The sequence below is a fragment of the Puma concolor genome, chromosome A3, assembly GCF_028749965.1.
Source record: "Puma concolor isolate L17-30 chromosome A3, mPumCon1.1.hap2, whole genome shotgun sequence".
In the NCBI taxonomy this organism is placed as follows: Eukaryota; Metazoa; Chordata; class Mammalia; order Carnivora; family Felidae; genus Puma; species Puma concolor.
Window position 1 is genome coordinate 50,350,830 of NC_141669.1, and position 17,688 is coordinate 50,368,517.

A 17,688-nucleotide genomic window follows, 5' to 3' on the forward strand; every position below is an offset into this window, starting at 1 on the left:
CCCTCTCCCTGTCCCTCTCTCCCTCCCAAAATAAATAAATAAAAGTTTAAAAAGTCCATTTAGGGTTTAAGTCCTATCTGTATGAGATCTGTAAAGTAGATACGAGTCAGACCGAGGAGCAATGGGCTTTGTGTGTGTCTAATTTCTGGGTTCCTGTGTGTATCTGGAATCCAGCCTTCCACCCTCGTAGTCCCATCCTTGCATACCCCCTGACACTCAGTGAGCAGACAGCTCTTTTTTTCCTGATTCCTGAGGGACTTACATCAGTACTTATCCCTTCCTTACTAGTGCTTTCAGAGATATACAGTTTTATCCTAGTCTGAAGAAAATCTGAATCTTGTTGGTTACCATTGTGTGTGTGTTTTTTTTTTAATGTGTTTTATTTATTTGTGAGACAGGGAGAGAGCATGAGCAGGGGAGGGGCAGAGAGAGAGGGAGACACAGAATCCGAAGCAGGCTCCAAGCTCTGAGCTGTTAGCACAGAGCCCGACGCAGGGCTCAAACTCACGGACTGTGAGATCACGACCTGAGCCGAAGTCAGACGCTTAACCGACTGAGCCACCCAGGCGCCCCAATTTGTGTTTATCTTTGTAACCAAACTTTCAGTGCCCAGTGCCTGATGCAATTCAGTTCATGTGTGAACCTTGCTATCAGACTGCCTGGGACTCAGACCACTTCCTCTATGAGTGGGATGAGGGAAATGAGACAGTTCAGTTAGCTCAAGATCAAGGTTAATTGAGATGAGACAAAGGAGGTCAAGGGCTCAAAGGATGCTGGGGTGCTAGTAAAAGCGAGGTAGAAATGGTGCAGGCTGGGCGCCAAAGAGGCTTTTCCTTCTTACTTGTTCCTCCTTAATTCTTAACAGTCTACTCGTTTTCCTGTCATTTTCTGAAATAATCTCTAAGATCATTGGTTATCTATTTATCAGACATAGATTTTCCCTTCCTCTCTTCCCATTTTCCTAGATATTTTAACAGTATATAATATCACTGGGGAGAAAAATAGATTAGAAATCCAGGGTGTATCTGTCTCATCTCTGGCTGAGGGAACATGTAACTCAGAATTATTCTGTGTGACATGGGATGGAGCCCAGTGGTGCTATGAAAGGATCACCTGTCCGTGGAGCTAGTTAAGTGTGCGCTCTGTCATTTTCTGGCCATGAGACTCAGGAGAGTCCTTTGACTTCTGAGACTCAGTTCCATCACCTGTAGGATATAGAGATAATGGAATCTGTTTTGTTGGCATCACAAGTTCATTTTGGAAGGAGATAGTGAAATACATGTGTCCACGTACAGTTACATTTGTTCCAGAGAAGGCCCTAAGAAAAGACTTATCCTCTCTCCCCTAACATGTTCCATTTCCCTTCCCGGTTCCTCCCAATTCTCTTATTGTTTTCGATCATCATTCTTCCAGTACTCATGCTTGAAAGCTCCTGGGTTCATTCATTTTAATTTTTGTGCATTCATTCATCCATCCATTCATTTATTCATGTAGCATTTAAGTTCTTACTGTGTGTAAGTCATTATTGATGTACCTTCTCACTAATGATGAAGACAACATCTGCATTTTGTTGAGCATCTAATCTGTGCCAGGCACTGTGCTAAATGCTTTACTTCTTTAATCCTCACAACATCTCTGTGAGGTAGGTATCATTTACCCCTTTTTTCAGATGAGGTAACTGGGGCTCAGAAAGTTCAGTATCTTGACCAGAGTCGTACAGATGAGGAAATAGGAGAACCAAAGCTGTGTGCAGGTCTGTCTGTCTCTGGAGCCGTGCAGGCCCTCCGCCTCTTTCCCCATGTGTGATCTATCCCAGGGCCTTCTCAGGGTGTCTTTGTACATCCTCTGAATTGGTTTCTGTCCTCTCCTGCTTGAGTTCAGACCCTCCTCACCCGTTGCTCATTATGCAGCAACCTCCTTGCTATTATCCTGTCTTTACCAAGTTGCTCTTGCCTCCACTCCAGCCTGCTCTGCCTCCAGTTTGATCTTTGTAAAATAGTTTTCATTATGCCAGTCTCCTGCTCAGGAAGAAGACACACTTGTTGTTATTGGATCATGGAGATGGACTTATCTTTCCCTACCTGAATGTTAAGCTCCCTGACTATCCATACTTAACCTACTAGTATATCTCAACATTGATGTGTTTATTTATTCAATAAACATTTGACTCCATGAGCTAATGGTGATGGGATCACAGAGACGAAAAGTTGTGGGCTATGCTTTTTTAATTATTTTTTTTTAAGTTTATTTATTTTGAGAGAGAAAACACCAGCGGGTGAGGGGCAAAGAGAAAGAGAGACAATCCCAAGCAGGCTCCGTGCCATCAGCACAGAGCCCGATGTGAGGCTCGAACTCACAAACTGAGATCATTACCTGAGTTAAGATCAGGATGCACTGACTGTGCCATCCAGGGCCCCTGTGGGCTTTGCTTTAAAAGGCTTATAGTTTGATAGAGGAACTCATCTAGAATTCTTTACTTCAGCCAAACTAGTCTACTTTAATATTTCCTAGTCAAGCAAAACTATTCTGTCCCTACTCAAAGTGTGTTTACAACTTACAGTGTTTGTAGGCCTTTCCACATATCCAGAAAAAAACAAAACAAAACACCCAGCCCATAATTCAAGGCATAGTCAGGTACCCCTTTTCTTTTTAATTCACCTGTTTTTTGTCTGTAATTCCTATAATTATAACATTGCCTAGATATTTTATTTTTAGGTTTATATACTACATTGTGTCAGCTGATTTTTTTTTGCATTTCTACAGCTTCTGTACTTTTTACAAAGCACTTTTATGTGCTATACCTTATTTGAGCCTTATAACATTAATGTAGAGATGGCAGCTGATATTCCCATTTTATAGAAGAAACAGCCTCCAAGAAGTTAGGTGACTATATATACACCTGTATGGTTGGTGAGTTATGAGGTTGTTTTTAGATATGAGTTCTCCTGTATTTTGGAAGACAGTATGGTCTAGAGGCGGAGCATGCCCTTGGAAGAAGCCTAGAGATACATGTGGTAAACAGTGAGGCTAGTGGAAAGTGCATAGGGTTCCAGTTCAGGCTTTGGTTCCAGTTTTGGCTCCATTCCTCACCTTGTGTGTAACTTTAGGGAAGTTACTTAGCTCCCTAAGCCTCAGTTTCCTTGTTAGCACTGTCCCAGGCCTGCCTTTCTGTGGAGTTACTGTGATTTACAAATATGAGGATAACAACATTGTTATTAGCTGACTTTTGTTGAGTACTTACTAAATGCCAGGCAATGCCTTAAATGTTTTACATGGATTATCTTGGCTAATCCTCACAACAGCTCTCTGAGATGTGTTCTTTGCTCCCAAATGACAGATAAGGAAATTGAAACACAGAGATGTTAAGTAACTGGACCAAGTTTACGCAGTTCCCAGGGGGTAAAGCCAAGAATTGGACATAAGCAGCTTGAGTCTAGAACAGTACTCTTAACCATGGTACTAAAACTTGTGTTTTTTACGGTGCTCTGTAGGCTGTAAAGTGCTCTGAACATGCGAAGTCCAGGCTGCAAGGAGCTGCGTGGCTCTGCCTACCTGGGTAAATGTGACTAGGGAAGAAGAGGGCAAACATGGAAATTTTGCAGGGGAGGAAAGAAATGGTTTCCTATGGGGGTCTGGCCAGGATTGAAGATGTGAAGAGGTGTTTTGGGGCCATATATCTAACTGTTGACTGTCATTCTACTGTTGGGCTTTTTGGCCTGCCTTAGAGGGTGGAGTGGAGGAAGATTCTGTTCGGCCTGTGAAGACCAGTGCAGAGAAGACAAGTATCCCTAGGCCCAGGGAATCTAGATCCACTCTGCACATAGTGGAGCTATATAGGGCAGACCCCAGACCAGCCTTGAGTGCTTAGGGGCAGGGACTCTGGTTTGTCGGTTCCTAGGCCGTGTTAGATGGGTAAATGAATGAAGTGGTATTATGACATAGCCCTCTGGAGACTTCTTACTGGAATACTTAATCTTGTTAAACATTTTCAATTATAAAAGTAATACATGCTTATTAAAGAAATTTTGTGAACTATAGAAAATAAACATCTCATTTTTTTCTGTTAAGGAGATGCCTAGAAAGCAAGGCCAAGAGTGTAAGGGGCAGGTAATTGAGGTAGATTGGGCCTTGTGCTGTAGGGGGCACGTGGAGCTCTCTGCTCTTACTCATCCAGTTGAACCTGATAGTCTTAGAGTTCAAGTGTGTCCCTTTATAACGACCAGAAGGGAGGAAGGGTATGGTAACCTTTTTCAGTGTGGGGAGGACTGAGGTACTTGACTTGCTTTTCTGTGTGTATGAAATTATCTCCATTACTGCCCTTCCTTTGCTGGGTAGTGGGCAGGGCCTGGCTCCTTTGGCCCAGTGTGAGATTGAAATCCAGACTCTATAATTATATGGGTTTGGGTCCTGAGTTCAGAGTTTAGAAAAAGGAGGGAGAGAGAAGAGCTCCAGATAGGGAGTAAGAGACCCTTGTTTTGGCTGTGTGGAGGCCTGCTGGTAGCTGATCTTTTTGAAGTGTCACTTGATGCTTGTGGTCCTGCTGAGGCACATTGTAGGGGGAGGTGTTGGGGGGGGGGTGTCAGTGATGCTGAGGGGTGAAGACTAGGAGGACCCACCAGGGCTGTGCTCCCAGTTTACTCTAGAGGTGACTGCTGAGGTTCCGTGGTGTGGGCCTAGCCCCTTAGTCCCTGCCCTGCTTGTCTGGGCCAGGTGAAGCAGGGGGGCACTAGGACCCAGATGCAAGCACGGTTCCTGACAAGTCTAGAGCAGCACTAGCGCAGAGTGAGACTCATCAGCTGGCAAGCAGGATTCGGTGTCTCTGGGTTCAGGAATCATCAGGCAGCAGAGAGGACTTGCTCCTCAGCCCCCATCTCTGCCCCCACCCCTACCCCGGTAGGCCACCGAGTGAGGTCCATGGACTGGGGAGGGCCGTGCCTGACGGCTTCTGTGTCTGTCCATGAGGGCCTGGAGCCCTGACCCTCCTGTCTAGGTTTCTGCCTTTTCTCTCTGTCTTTGGCCCACTGGGGGAGGGGGTAGAGGCCGGGTGAGCAGCATGGCCCAGAGCAAGAGGCATATGTACAGCCGGGTAAGTGGTCCTTATTGGGATGGCCCTGGGAGGGCTGCTGGAGAAGGCCTGGGTGCCTGTGGACACAGCTGTGGGGGCTGGGGAGACAGGCTGGAGCTAGACTGGGGCCACTCGCAGCAGGGAGTGATGGTGCTAGGCTGGACAGGCCTCCCCTCCCAGAGTTGGGCCCTCAGTGGGGAGTGGCAAGGCCTGACCTTTGACTCTTAATTGGACCTCTGGCCAGAGGTTCCTGAGGGGATTGGACTATCTTGGGGACTCTGAATGGGGTTGGTGGGTTGGAATGGCCTTACAGTGACGCCTTTCTTTAGAACTGCTTTGTTGTTTGTCACTTGCTCTTTCTCTTTCTGGTTGAGATTGAATCTGTACCCACTATTGTGTCCACCTGGATCTGAGAGGCTTGTTAGGATTGGGAGGTTGGGGGAGTCTCTTGAGTGTGGGGCTAGCCCTGATGTCACTGTCAGTTCTTTTTATCGTCAGATCCATGAGAGCCACTCTGCTGTGCTAGGTGTGATTTGGGGTCCTGAAGCCCCTGGGAACTATATCCTTATCTTCCTAGATGAGCTCTTTGGGGAAGGGATTCAGGGAGTGACAGGCTCTGTCAGAGCTCCCTTCTGAAGCCAAGTGGGAGCATCAAGGGGAGCCCTGTGGAATCTTTAGGACCAGGGAGTCACTTTCTCATGTCTCATTCATCTGTTTGCTGCAAGGCCCTTGGTTCATGGAGCTGCTGTTGCTAAAAATGGCTTAGGTGTGATTTTCTTCTAAACCATGGCCCTCTTTGGGACCTAATTTCATGTTGTGTCCTGTCATCACGGGTGTGTCAGAAGCTGAGAACTTCTGAAGGACAATGTTTAGTCTATTCCTTTGCCTTGTCCATCCACGGGATAGTAAGCTATCCATTTGGACCACTGGCAGAGTCTGGGAGACAGTGCAGGTCAGATCTAAGATATCTGATTTACCTGGCTTTTGTTTTTCTTTTTGTAGCAACATAGCTGGGGGAAGGATCTCCTGAGCTTGGGGTAGAGTTGATAGGGCATGGCTTGGGCCAGGGAGAAGGGAATTAAAAGGTTGAATGGGCTGTGGTGAAGTATCTAGGAATGTCATGGTGGGTGTGTGGATGGGGTGGGGGCGGGGAGTCAGGGCTGGAGGGAGGCACAGTTGTGTGCCTTTGAGAGTGAGAGACCTAAGAGCTGTTTGACCACAGGGAACACAGACAACAGTGGGGAGTGGAACAGGATTCTGTGTGGGAGTAACCCATGAATCACCTGTCTTCCCAACTTAGGCACCTGAGTCAGGGTATTGGGCTTGGAGAGCCTGGTCTAAACTGAGTTATTCACTTGAGCTTTACTCTCCTGCTTGGGGGCAGTGCTCCTGAGAAAGAAGCCATGTGGTGACATTCACAGATCTGTCATTGAGTTCTGATTTGTTATAAAATTTAAATATAAACTCCTAAAAATTCTGGCAGATTCCAGAGGAGTTTGGAGAAGTCTTAGAACATATCACTGGTATTTTTCAAAAGGGAATTTGGGGTCCACTTCACCCTGAGAATGGGGTTCAGGAAAGTGACTTCTTGTCCTTTTTCAGTCCAGGATCTTGTCCAGGCCTTACTTAGGATGCATTAGGATGATATCCTTGATGTGAGGCCTTTAACTGCATATATTTGCATGTGTCTTTCTTTCAGACGCCCAGTGGCAGCAGAATGAGTGCCGAGGCAAGCGCCCGACCTTTGCGAGTGGGCTCCCGTGTAGAGGTGATTGGAAAAGGCCATCGAGGCACTGTGGCCTATGTTGGAGCCACACTCTTTGCCACTGGCAAATGGGTAGGCGTGATCCTGGATGAAGCAAAGGGCAAGAATGATGGAACTGTCCAAGGCAGGAAGTACTTCACTTGTGATGAAGGGCATGGTATCTTTGTGCGCCAATCCCAGGTACTTACACCCTGCTCTGGGTGTATGCATGTGTACATACTCTGTTGCTTGGGTGGCTTTTGTGTTTTTCTGGGCATGAGTGTAAGTCTCTGGTTGAGAGAATGGGAGGTAGTGGGGGAGGGAAGATTAGAGATCCATCCCATATTGCAGCCATCGCTGATCTGGCTATATTGAGTTTGTTCTGTGGCCTCAGATCCAGGTATTTGAAGATGGAGCAGATACTACTTCCCCAGAGACACCTGATTCTTCTGCCTCAAAGGTCCTCAAAAGAGGTAACAGCCACCCAGTTAAATTGCTTTTTCACATCCAGGAGTCCTCAGGACTTCTTCCCAGAATACAGGGCCACAGTGGATCCTGAGATTTCTCTATCCCCACCATACTCCCTTGTTATATCTCTTCTACCCCACCACAATGATCTCTGCCCCTACCCCCCTATACAAACACATGCTTTGTTTCTGTTTGCTTCCTACAGAGGGAACTGACTCAGCTGCGAAGACCAGCAAACTGGTGAGTGGTTGGGGGTAGGAGTGGGGAGCAATAGAAAGAGGGGAAGGAGAAAGAGAGGAGGGAGACTAATGCTAGATAGGTAGAAATAGTAGGTGAGTAAACGGAGTTAGCCTTCCAGTCTCCAACCTCCCTGGAAGCTTTCTGGGTATGAGCTGCTGCTTTAGGGGTAAAGGTGGTAGCATGGAAAAACTGTTAGGGCCCAGATGTTTAGAGTCAAAAGGGGCCGAGGCTAGGGGTGATAGGGAAGATAGGTCTGACCCTAGTAGTGTTGTTGCCAACTTCCTGCCTTATGGTACCCAAGGCTGCCAGGCTCTAAAAGGACAGAGGGTAGGGGTAAGGTGAGAACTAGAGGAAGAAGGAGTTCTCCTGTTTGCAAGCGAATGGTAAGGAGCTGTGCCTACTGCTGCCTATTTTAGGCTGTATGCAGAGGGCCTGTTCTAATTCTCCTGCACTGCTCTGCGCAGGGTGTGTGAGGGTGGGGATTCAGATTCTCCACTTTCTCTGGGCCAGGGTGTGGACAGCCTGGAATCTGATCCTTGAGGGACCCCTCATCTCACTTACCAGGACTTGGCAGTGACCTGACTTCCCCCTTTACCTGTGTGTACCTGAGTTGGTCTTAACACCTACACCCAGGATGTCTGGCCAGCTAGTCACACTGTGGCGTTTGTTCTCTAACTCTGCCCTTTCCTACTCCTCATGCAGCGGGGACTGAAGCCTAAGAAGGTGGTGTGTTTACTATTTGTGACTGGGTGGGTGAGGGCCATGAGCCTCCTCCCCAGCTGTCCTGCATGTCCTTGGGCTGCTGCATGCATGTGTGTGTGACCTTGGGGCTGGGATGGCCAGAGGAAATGGCAGCCTTGGCTTTCAGAGTTCCTTTGAGGGATGCAGGGACATCAGGCTCAGTACCAGGCTCAGATGGCACTCATTAGAGATGATTTCTGCACCTATTTGCCCCTCTCCCCACTGCCTTAGGACTTCTCATCAGACACTCCAAACATTTGACTGTGAATGTAAAGCAGCAGCATGGAGTACAGCATTTACTGGATTACATTACTGGGTTTTCAGCTCAAGTTTGGGGGCAGTGGGAGGAAACACTGGGAGGCTAGGTGAAAGTACCAGGTGAGATGATTGGGCAAGGAGGCGGGAGGCCAGGGAGAACAGTCCTGAGTTGGAAAGCCTGATAGTCCATGTGCCTCCCTCTGGGTGAGCACTGCCGTGGATGCCCACCCTCACACTGCTCCACTAGTCTTTCCCTGCCTCTTCCTTCTTCTGGTGGTGTGCTTGAGGCCCAGCCCTTGCAGACTTTCATCAGCCATCATTGAATGGGGCTCAACTGTGCCACCCCCAGACTCTTTTGAACTCCTAAGTCGCTGCCATGACCACTTCCTCACACCAGCCCCTGCCTTGGGCTTGTACCCAGGCTATCTCTGACGTGCATGTGCCTGTCTGACCTGTATGTACTGTGCTGTATGTATGGTTCTGTGATTTCCTTGTCGCCAATTGTCTCAGGCCCTTATGACCTGCATGGAGAGCTACTGGATCGGGGCAGTGGGTGGGGAGAGGAAAACATCTTTTCAATTCCTGGTTGTTAGTGGGTCCTCATTTTGGAGTCTTGCCATGGAAGAGACCACATACTGGTACTTGCTCTGAGGTCCTGGCTCAGGTGGGAGTGGAGATGTGAGAAGGAAAATCATGCTGTAAAGGATGCTGGACCAGTTACAAGGTCATAGAACAGTGGCTTCTTCCCTTGGTTTTTGTCTCCTGTTGGGGCTCCCATCTTGCCTCAGGCCCCTGAATAGAGAAGAGCATGGACCTGCAGTCTGATATCGTTGGAGGAGTTCTCATCACAGGCTGACCTGACCTGGGCGGGGCCTGAGTCATGTCTGAATGCTGGGGTTTTGGCAGCTGCCTGGGGAAATGTGGCAAAGCCCAGCATAGACTGCCTGTGCTGGGATACGGGGCCTTCTTTGCTCCTGGTGCGACATGCCAGTTAAATAGTCAAGTCCGTAGCCAGATCTTCCTCTCCAGTGGTCCTCTCATAGCAGACCACTTAGCCCAGGGCCCTGCTCTCACTCTGCGGGGAATGGAGAGCTAGCACTAGAACCAAAAACAAAGGAACTTTTGAAGGGGAGGGCAGAAGAGAACCCAGATGTCTCTAAAAGGTGTCCACTCCCTTCTCGAAGGCCTTTAGAGACAGGCTTTAATCCCCCTTCAACCAGGGGAGGGTTTGGATAGGAGCCAAACTGCCATTAGAGCTACTGCTGAATATTCCCCAGGGTTTCTTAGTGTCATTGTTGCCCCTCAGAGCGGATGCTGTCACAGGAGGGGTGTTCTGGGTAAGGGCGTTGTCTTGTGTGTGTAAAAGACAAGTGGAGTTGATGGGCTGTGGGCAGAGGGAAGTGTATGAGAGAGGCTGAGGGAGCAATGAGGCTCCATGTCCCTGCCCAGTCATGCCCTGGCCCCAGAGAGTACCATTTCTGGGATGGCCCCTAGCCCAGTTTCTTGGAGCAGACTCTTGGGGATGGGGTGGGGGAGGGAAGGGGAGGGAAGAATCAGAACCTGTTCTTTGGAAGAAGAAGCAGGGCGGGTTCTGCGCAGGACTTTATCCAGTCATGTGGGGGAGGCGGAGCCAGCAGAGCCTGGCGGTTGCTAGGTGACCGTGGAGCAGTGGCTCCACCCCCACGGATCAGAGGAGGGTGGGTGCATGACGTCAGGTGGAGCTGGTGCTGCGGCCACTGAGGCTGCCATCAGCCTTAGCTGGTGAACTGGGCCTGGCGCCTCTCCGGTGCCTGCCGGAGCCAGGCTGACCCACTGCGCACCTGCGGGGGCTTCTGCGTCTGAGCCACAGCCATTTGCAGGCTGGGAAGCAGTCCGGCAGAGAAGCTGAGGCTGCATTGCTGGGATTTGATGCACTAATCTCCTATCTCCGCCGCCTTTCCCTCTGTTCGGTCTTTTTCCCTCCCTCCCTTCGTCTGTCCTTCCTCTGTGTGTTTGTCCATCCTCCTCTGTCCCTCCTTCTCTTTCCTCTCCTGGCTTTCTTTGGTTTTCTGCAATGATGAGACAGGCACCGACAGCCCGAAAGGTACTCTTGCTTGCTCTGGTCCTGCTGCCGGGTTGCCAGGGCGATGGTGGCAGCAGGCTGCTGGGGTGGGGGTGGGGGCTGATTGACTTCATCTGTCTACCTGGTTGGGGGAGGAGGGTGGGGTTGAAGGTGGGGGGCAGGGAGAGGTGTGTGTCACTGCCATGCCCCACACGCTGGAAATTTGCTCCCTGCTCTGCCTGATTTGGCCTCTGACTGAGTGTGTGTTCGGGGCCTTGTACCCAGTAGCCTCACAACCGTGGGGTTCAGGCAGCTTTTGCTGCAAACTGCCTCTGGGAGTTTCCTGCGAGAGGATTTGGGAAGCAGGTCCCTGTGTCTTCATGCCTTTAGCAGGACTACCTCACCCTTATCCTTTGCTAGGATGCCTCTTGGTTGTACTCCCAGCATCCCTCCCCCACCAGGGGGTGTATTAAGGAGCTTTCCCAGGGTGGGATGGGTACCCTAGAGATCTTTGACCCTCAGCTATGGAGGCTAAGCTCAGGGTAGGAGGGGTGGGCGTTGGTCTCCTTGGACTCAACGTCTCTTAGAAGCAGGGTCTAGGCCAAATCTATCTTTGCTGGAGCTATGAGACTCTGTGTAGCAAGAACATAATTTGGGACTCAAGATTAATCATGTGTTTTAGTTTAAGGCAGTAGTTTATTTATGCTGCTGCCCACCTCCATGTCCTTTCTTGCAGCTGGGTGGGGTTACTTTGCTGAGCTCTGGGCTTCTGGTTAATGCAGTATTCATGGTTCTGTCACCTGAGCCCTCTGCCCTAGGGATGGAGACTGCTGCAGGATCTGGCCCTGGGGAATGGGGTAGGGTAGAGAGGATGGCTGCCTTAGGGGCCTGATCCCCTCTGCTGGGGTCGTATCCCTCACTTCTGGACATCTAGCATCACTCTGGTCACACAGTATTTCTAGGGAGTCTTCTGTAGAGTCTAGCACTTAAAGGAAAGGGCTGACCTGGGAAAGTCCTTGGGAGTGGTGGGTGGGTGGGGCCTCTGGCTCTGGGCTGGAGTGCCAGAAGGACTAATCTCTGGGAACCTCTACCAGCTGCTGCCTTTGGTCTCCTGTGGCTTAGCCTAGGAGACGGGGATTTCTGGGATATCCAGGGTGTTCGAAGGGGTGAGGTCTGCAAGGGTTGGGCATAAGTGGGACAAGGAGCCAATGGGGGAATAGGAGTTCCGAGTTCTTGGCGTGGGAACAAGGTAATTCACTGGAGGGAAAAAATGACGGGGTGGGGATGGGAGTGGGTAAGCAGCTAACTGTAGCCCCATTCCTGGTACTTCTTCTGCTCTCATTGCTGTCCCTTCTGCTGTCTTTCTGCCATTATCCTTTCTTTCCTGACTACTTCTCCTCCTCTGGCTCCTGTTGCCTGTCCAGACCACAACTCGGCGGCCCAAGGTGAGAAAAAAAAAAAAAAAACCCTCTGTACAAGCCACTGCTGAGTGTAGACACACATTTCAGGCATGTGCATGTGTGTGGGCATGTGTATGAGCAAGTAGAAGTTGGTCACGGTGCATCCTGGGTTCTCTTTTTCAGAGGAGTGAGGGGACTGAGGGTAGTGACAGGCCTCTCCTGCAAAAATGACTTCTTAGGAGAGTGTATGGGCCAGTAGCCTGAATGCAAAAGAGATATGAGAGTGGTTGTGGTTAATCAGGGCTGGCTTTCTTCAAAAAGGGCATTTTGACCAGTTTTGATGCATGAATGGGGGTAGAAGTTGGAAAAAAGGTAAAGAACTTGGCAGTGTCAACGTCGGGGGATAAGGAGCTGGGGGTGTCTGTGGGTAGCATGTGGTCTCTGAATGTCAGCCCACCAGGAATGCTTCAGGGCTCAATACTTCAAGGGAGAGCACTGGACAGGCCTGTCTGCTCCAGGGCCTGGGGCTTCAGAGAGCTCCTCTGCCTCAGCCCCACAGGGCCTGGGTAGATACTGCCTGATTAGAGCCCCTCTGTCTTGCGGGGAGAGAGATGACAGAAGGTTGGCTGTACTGACCGTGTTTCAAGGGGGAGCCTAGGAGTACAACTTTCAGTCTGGCCCTTTTACCTGCAGGGTCCCCTAAAGTAGACCAAGGGAGGGAGAATCAGCTCAACTTCCAAAGAGTGGGATACAGAGCTTGGTACCTGCACTCCTAGCCCAGAATTCTCTGGGAACATGGAAGTTAGAGAACAAACTCCAGTTTGTTCTTTTGCTCTGGGAATGACATTGGGGTAGTTTTTCTTCCTGGGGGAGGAGGGTACAGGCCCAGAGCAATGATAGGACTGGGAGTATTTGGAAATTGCCAGAATGATCACAACTGGGTCACAGAGGGGAGGTCTGGGGAGTAAGGGATTCTGCTGTAAGTGGGTAGTGCCAGAGCTGGGAGGAATGTGGGGTCAGTGCCAAGGGAGGAGCATTATAATCTTATGTCTTCTTCTATCACTTCCTCCCTCTCCCCTCTGCCTGCCTCCCGCCTCCCCCGTCCTTTGTCACCATTTCTGACTTTGTCATTTTTCCTCTCTCCTTCACTTTGCTTCTCTGTTCTCACTGTGCTTTGATATTCTCTCTCACTGTCTTTTTCCTTCTGTGTCTCCTTCCCTTGACATATTCTCATATTCTGTCTCTCACCACCCCTGTTCTTTTTCTGGTCTGCCCCTGCCCTCTCTGAATAGCCCACCCGCCCAGCCAGTACTGGGGTGGCTGGGGCCAGTAGCTCCCTGGGCCCCTCTGGCTCAGCATCAGCAGGTGAGCTGAGCAGCAGTGAGCCCAGCACCCCAGCTCAGACTCCCCTGGCAGCACCCATCATCCCCACACCGGCTCTCACCTCTCCTGGAGCAGCACCCCCATTGCCTTCCCCCTCCAAGGTAAGGACTGGGGTTGGAGTGAACAAGAACCAAGATACAGAGGGCGCCTATGACCCTGGGAAGGATCTTGGAAATTTTCCAGGGTTGGGGGAGACCCAGAATTTGGATCAGCAGGGTGGGGACATAGCATATGGTTAGCCTGTCATTGACTTGGCTACCCTTTCTTTCCTTCTTCCATACTTGCCCCTTATGCATTGGTCTTTTCTCAGATGTTTGTATGCCACTTGCTTTTGACCCTGGGGCTCTAGAATGTTGTTTGCATACAGTCTTGTCCCTTTGCTCCAGCTCAACCTTGGTGGGAGGAGTGGGAGGCTGTGCACCCACTGAGGGGTTTCTCCTTTGTAGGAGGAGGAGGGGCTGAGGGCCCAGGTACGGGATCTGGAGGAGAAACTGGAGACCCTGCGGTTGAAACGGGCAGAAGACAAGGCAAAGCTAAAAGAGCTGGAGAAACATAAGATCCAGCTGGAGCAGGTGCAGGAATGGAAGAGCAAAATGCAGGAGCAGCAGGCGGACCTGCAACGACGCCTCAAGGAGGCGCGGAAGGTGGGACTTGGGGTGAAAGGGGCTGGCTGGGGAGCTTGGGACCCAAGCCACTGTACCAGTAACTGGGCCAGAGCCTAGAACATCCAGTGAGAAGGGGCACATGAGGCATCTCTCTGCTTGCACTCCCACCAACCTCCACTCCTCCTTAGGAAGCCAAAGAGGCACTGGAGGCGAAGGAACGTTACATGGAGGAGATGGCTGACACTGCTGATGCCATCGAGATGGCCACTCTGGACAAGGAGATGGCTGAAGAGCGGGCTGAGTCCCTGCAGCAGGAGGTGGAGGCATTGAAAGAACGTGTGGATGAGCTCACCACTGACTTAGAGATCCTCAAGGCTGAGATTGAAGAGAAGGGTAAGGGGCCAGGAGCTGCTGGGGGCCAAATGGTGGGGTTAGAACTATGTCTGAAAGTGTAAATGGTCTTCCCCAGGCTCAGATGGGGCAGCGTCCAGTTATCAGCTCAAGCAGCTCGAGGAGCAGAATGCCCGCCTAAAGGATGCCCTGGTGAGGTAGGATCCCCTCCCTACTTGGCTCCGGAGCTCACTCTCCTGTCCCCAAATGTATCATAGCGCCCATTGCCAGTGATGTGGACACACACTTTCTCCCTTCTCCCTCCCCGCTTCCCCATAGGATGCGGGATCTTTCTTCCTCGGAGAAGCAGGAGCATGTGAAACTCCAGAAGCTCATGGAAAAGAAGAACCAAGAGCTGGAAGTTGTGAGGCAACAGCGGGAGCGTCTGCAGGAAGAGCTGAGCCAGGCGGAGAGCACCATCGATGAGCTCAAGGAGCAGGTCTGGGGACCCCAGCCTCTGGCCCAGAGGACCCCTCTCCCAGGTTGGTGCCTCTTTTTTCTAGGCACCTTTCAGCAGCCCTTTTCTCTGTTCCCTCCATGTAACACAGGTGGATGCTGCTCTGGGTGCTGAGGAGATGGTGGAGATGCTAACAGACCGGAACTTGAATCTAGAAGAGAAAGTGCGAGAGTTGAGAGAGACCGTGGGGGACTTGGTAAGAGAACAGATCCCAGATTTCCCACCCCGATGGAGGGTGTTTGGAAGACGCTTGCTGAAAGAGGGACTGACACAGGACCCCTTTGAGCAGGGTGTGCGGTGAGTGGCCCCACCCTGACCTTCTACTCTGACTCTGCTTTTCCTTTGCCTCTACTGCCTTGGCACCTTCCAGGAAGCGATGAATGAGATGAACGATGAGCTGCAGGAGAATGCGCGCGAGACAGAACTGGAGCTGCGGGAGCAGCTGGACATGGCGGGCGCGAGGGTTCGGGAGGCCCAGAAGCGTGTAGAAGCAGCCCAGGAGACTGTTGCAGACTACCAGCAAACCATCAAGAAGTACCGCCAGCTGACCGCCCACCTTCAGGTGCCTCCGTACCCCCTGTTGTCCACTCATGATTGCCCAGGGCTCCCTCCTGCCCCAGCTGTGCCTCATTGTCTGTCTCTGCCCCCAGGATGTGAATCGGGAACTGACAAACCAGCAAGAAGCATCTGTGGAGAGGCAGCAGCAGCCACCCCCGGAGACTTTTGACTTTAAAATCAAGTTTGCTGAGACTAAGGCTCATGCCAAGGTCAAGAAAACGGATAGACCAGAGAGTGGGGAGTGTTGGGGCATCCAGCCTGGGTGTGGCCGTAGGCTGATCTGGCGTGGGGTCCTGGACTTCAGGTTGCTGGAGGAGGGGGTGCTTTGTGTGGTGGTTTGGAAGACTCCTGAAGCAGGGGACCTGGTGGAGCAAAGCATGGTGGCTCTGAGACTCTTTCCAGCCTGGCTGAGAGCCTGCCTCCCTGTCCACCTCACAGGCAATTGAGATGGAATTGAGGCAGATGGAGGTGGCCCAGGCCAACCGTCACATGTCCCTGCTTACAGCCTTCATGCCAGACAGCTTCCTTCGGCCAGGTGGGGACCATGACTGTGTCCTGGTGCTGCTGCTCATGCCTCGTCTCATTTGCAAGGTATGGCCAATCAACCTAATCACATGTTCAACAGGAATCTGTTGAACTTGCTGTGTGACAGGCATTGAGGATGCTGAGCGAAGATAGCAGCCAGCATCCCTGCTCATAAAGAGTTTATGATGTAGTGGAGGAATATAGTCAACAAAGTCGCAGAGGAATGTGTATTATAGATGGTGGGTTTTGATGAGGAGGTAGCTTCTTTGAGAGAGCACGGTCTGGGCTCTGATTTAGATGGGGTGGTGTCACTGAAGGAGTAACATTTGAGCTGAGACCCAGAAGATGACTAGGAACTAGTGGGGGAATAATTGTCAGGATAGAATTCAGGTAAAAGGGTAGCAGGAGCAGCAGGAGCTTTAAGGCAGGAAAGAGCTTGGGCTCACTGGCTCCACATTCCAAATCCTCATAACCACCAGTAATCACATCATTATCTTTTCCCTGTGTGAGACTCCCTGACTATCTAGGAGCCGTTTCTGCTTTTCTCCTCCACGTGTGTCCATGCCCCCGACGTAGTTGCTCAGTTTTGTGTCCTGTATTCCTGAGTCTGTGTTCTCCATCTTCTTCTCTGAGCCCCAGGTCCCTGGTGCTTCTTCCCACAGGCAGAGCTGATCCGGAAGCAGGCCCAGGAGAAGTTTGAACTAAGCGAAAACTGTTCAGAGAGGCCTGGGCTCCGAGGAGCTGCAGGGGAGCAGCTCAGCTTTGCTGCCGGGCTGGTGTACTCACTGAGTCTATTGCAGGCCACACTCCACCGCTATGAGCAGTAAGTGATCCCTGGCCCCACTCTAGGGCCGCAGGCTGAGATTGGATAGAACCGACATTGCCTGGCAGGTCTTGGCCTCAGAGGACCCTTCTCTGGTCTCTAGCGCCCTCTCTCAGTGCAATGTGGACGTGTATAAGAAGGTTGGCAGCCTCTACCCTGAGATGAGTGCCCACGAGCGCTCCTTGGATTTCCTCATTGAGCTGCTACACAAGGATCAGCTGGATGAGACTGTCAACGTAGAGCCTCTCACTAAGGCCATCAAGTACTACCAGGTCTGGGGCAAGAGTTCAGGCTTGGCATAGGAGGGAGGGAAGGTTTTTCCTGGTAGGGCTGTTGGCAACATAGCCAAGGTTGTCTGTCCTCAGCTGGCTGCCTATGGCTTGGCTTGCTCTTAGAGGAGCTTGCCTGAGGATGCAGTTCCCTGGGGGTTTCAGATTCTCCTGTACCTCTGGAGTCCCATGATGACTGGGCTCCAATTACAGTTTGGGAAGAATTCTCCGTCCTTCCAAGACCTAAAGATTGCCTGTTGCTTTGTCATTTCCCCTCAGCATCTGTACAGTATCCATCTTGCTGAACAGCCCGAGGACAGTACCATGCATCTGGCTGACCACATTAAGGTAAAGGTTCTGGGCCAGTGGTTGAGCCCCCTGTAGATATCAGAAATGGAGGACATCAGATCAAGAGATCTGGCCCTCAAGAGGTGTCACATAAGACTGGAACAAGGTCAGATCAGGGAAGCCAGAGAACGAATATCTTTATGGGGGTCAGTGGAGGGTGGGGACTTCTTAGAGATGGATGGTGATGGTGCAGAAGGGCTCCTGTTGGGGGCTGACAACCACATGCATCTATCCTTACAGTTCACCCAGAGTGCCCTTGACTGCATGAGTGTAGAGGTGGGACGGCTGCGTGCCTTCTTGCAGGTGAGAGCACAGCTCGATCTCTTGGACCTCCTCCTCCTTGTTAACCCCCGCCTCCTCACCTCCAGCCCTA

At 50.9% G+C, this 17,688-nt stretch overlaps 1 protein-coding gene across 8 annotated transcripts in view; it reads left to right on the forward strand.

Annotated features, from left to right (window-relative positions):
• DCTN1 (dynactin subunit 1) overlaps positions 1 to 17,688 on the forward strand; it is a 30,646-nt gene that overhangs the window by 7,143 nt on the left and 5,815 nt on the right. For 2 of the 8 annotated variants that reach the window (XM_086700789.1, XM_086700790.1), the window contains exons 1-20: positions 4,912 to 5,086; positions 6,765 to 7,010; positions 7,204 to 7,282; positions 7,483 to 7,517; positions 8,220 to 8,240; positions 10,582 to 10,599; positions 11,982 to 12,002; positions 13,250 to 13,441; positions 13,787 to 13,984; positions 14,134 to 14,338; positions 14,415 to 14,493; positions 14,615 to 14,774; positions 14,884 to 14,988; positions 15,163 to 15,354; positions 15,443 to 15,559; positions 15,789 to 15,941; positions 16,538 to 16,698; positions 16,802 to 16,970; positions 17,247 to 17,315; positions 17,556 to 17,618. In XM_086700789.1, coding sequence (XP_086556915.1) covers positions 5,054 to 5,086; positions 6,765 to 7,010; positions 7,204 to 7,282; positions 7,483 to 7,517; positions 8,220 to 8,240; positions 10,582 to 10,599; positions 11,982 to 12,002; positions 13,250 to 13,441; positions 13,787 to 13,984; positions 14,134 to 14,338; positions 14,415 to 14,493; positions 14,615 to 14,774; positions 14,884 to 14,988; positions 15,163 to 15,354; positions 15,443 to 15,559; positions 15,789 to 15,941; positions 16,538 to 16,698; positions 16,802 to 16,970; positions 17,247 to 17,315; positions 17,556 to 17,618 — 2,316 coding nt within the window. In that variant the 5' untranslated portion in view covers positions 4,912 to 5,053. Of the gene's footprint in view, positions 1 to 4,911; positions 5,087 to 6,764; positions 7,011 to 7,203; positions 7,283 to 7,482; positions 7,518 to 8,219; positions 8,241 to 10,581; positions 10,600 to 11,981; positions 12,003 to 13,249; positions 13,442 to 13,786; positions 13,985 to 14,133; positions 14,339 to 14,414; positions 14,494 to 14,614; positions 14,775 to 14,883; positions 14,989 to 15,162; positions 15,355 to 15,442; positions 15,560 to 15,788; positions 15,942 to 16,537; positions 16,699 to 16,801; positions 16,971 to 17,246; positions 17,316 to 17,555; positions 17,619 to 17,688 lie in introns of those variants that run through there. The other 6 variants (XM_086700792.1, XM_086700794.1, XM_086700796.1 and 3 more) reach the window with 4 other exon arrangements.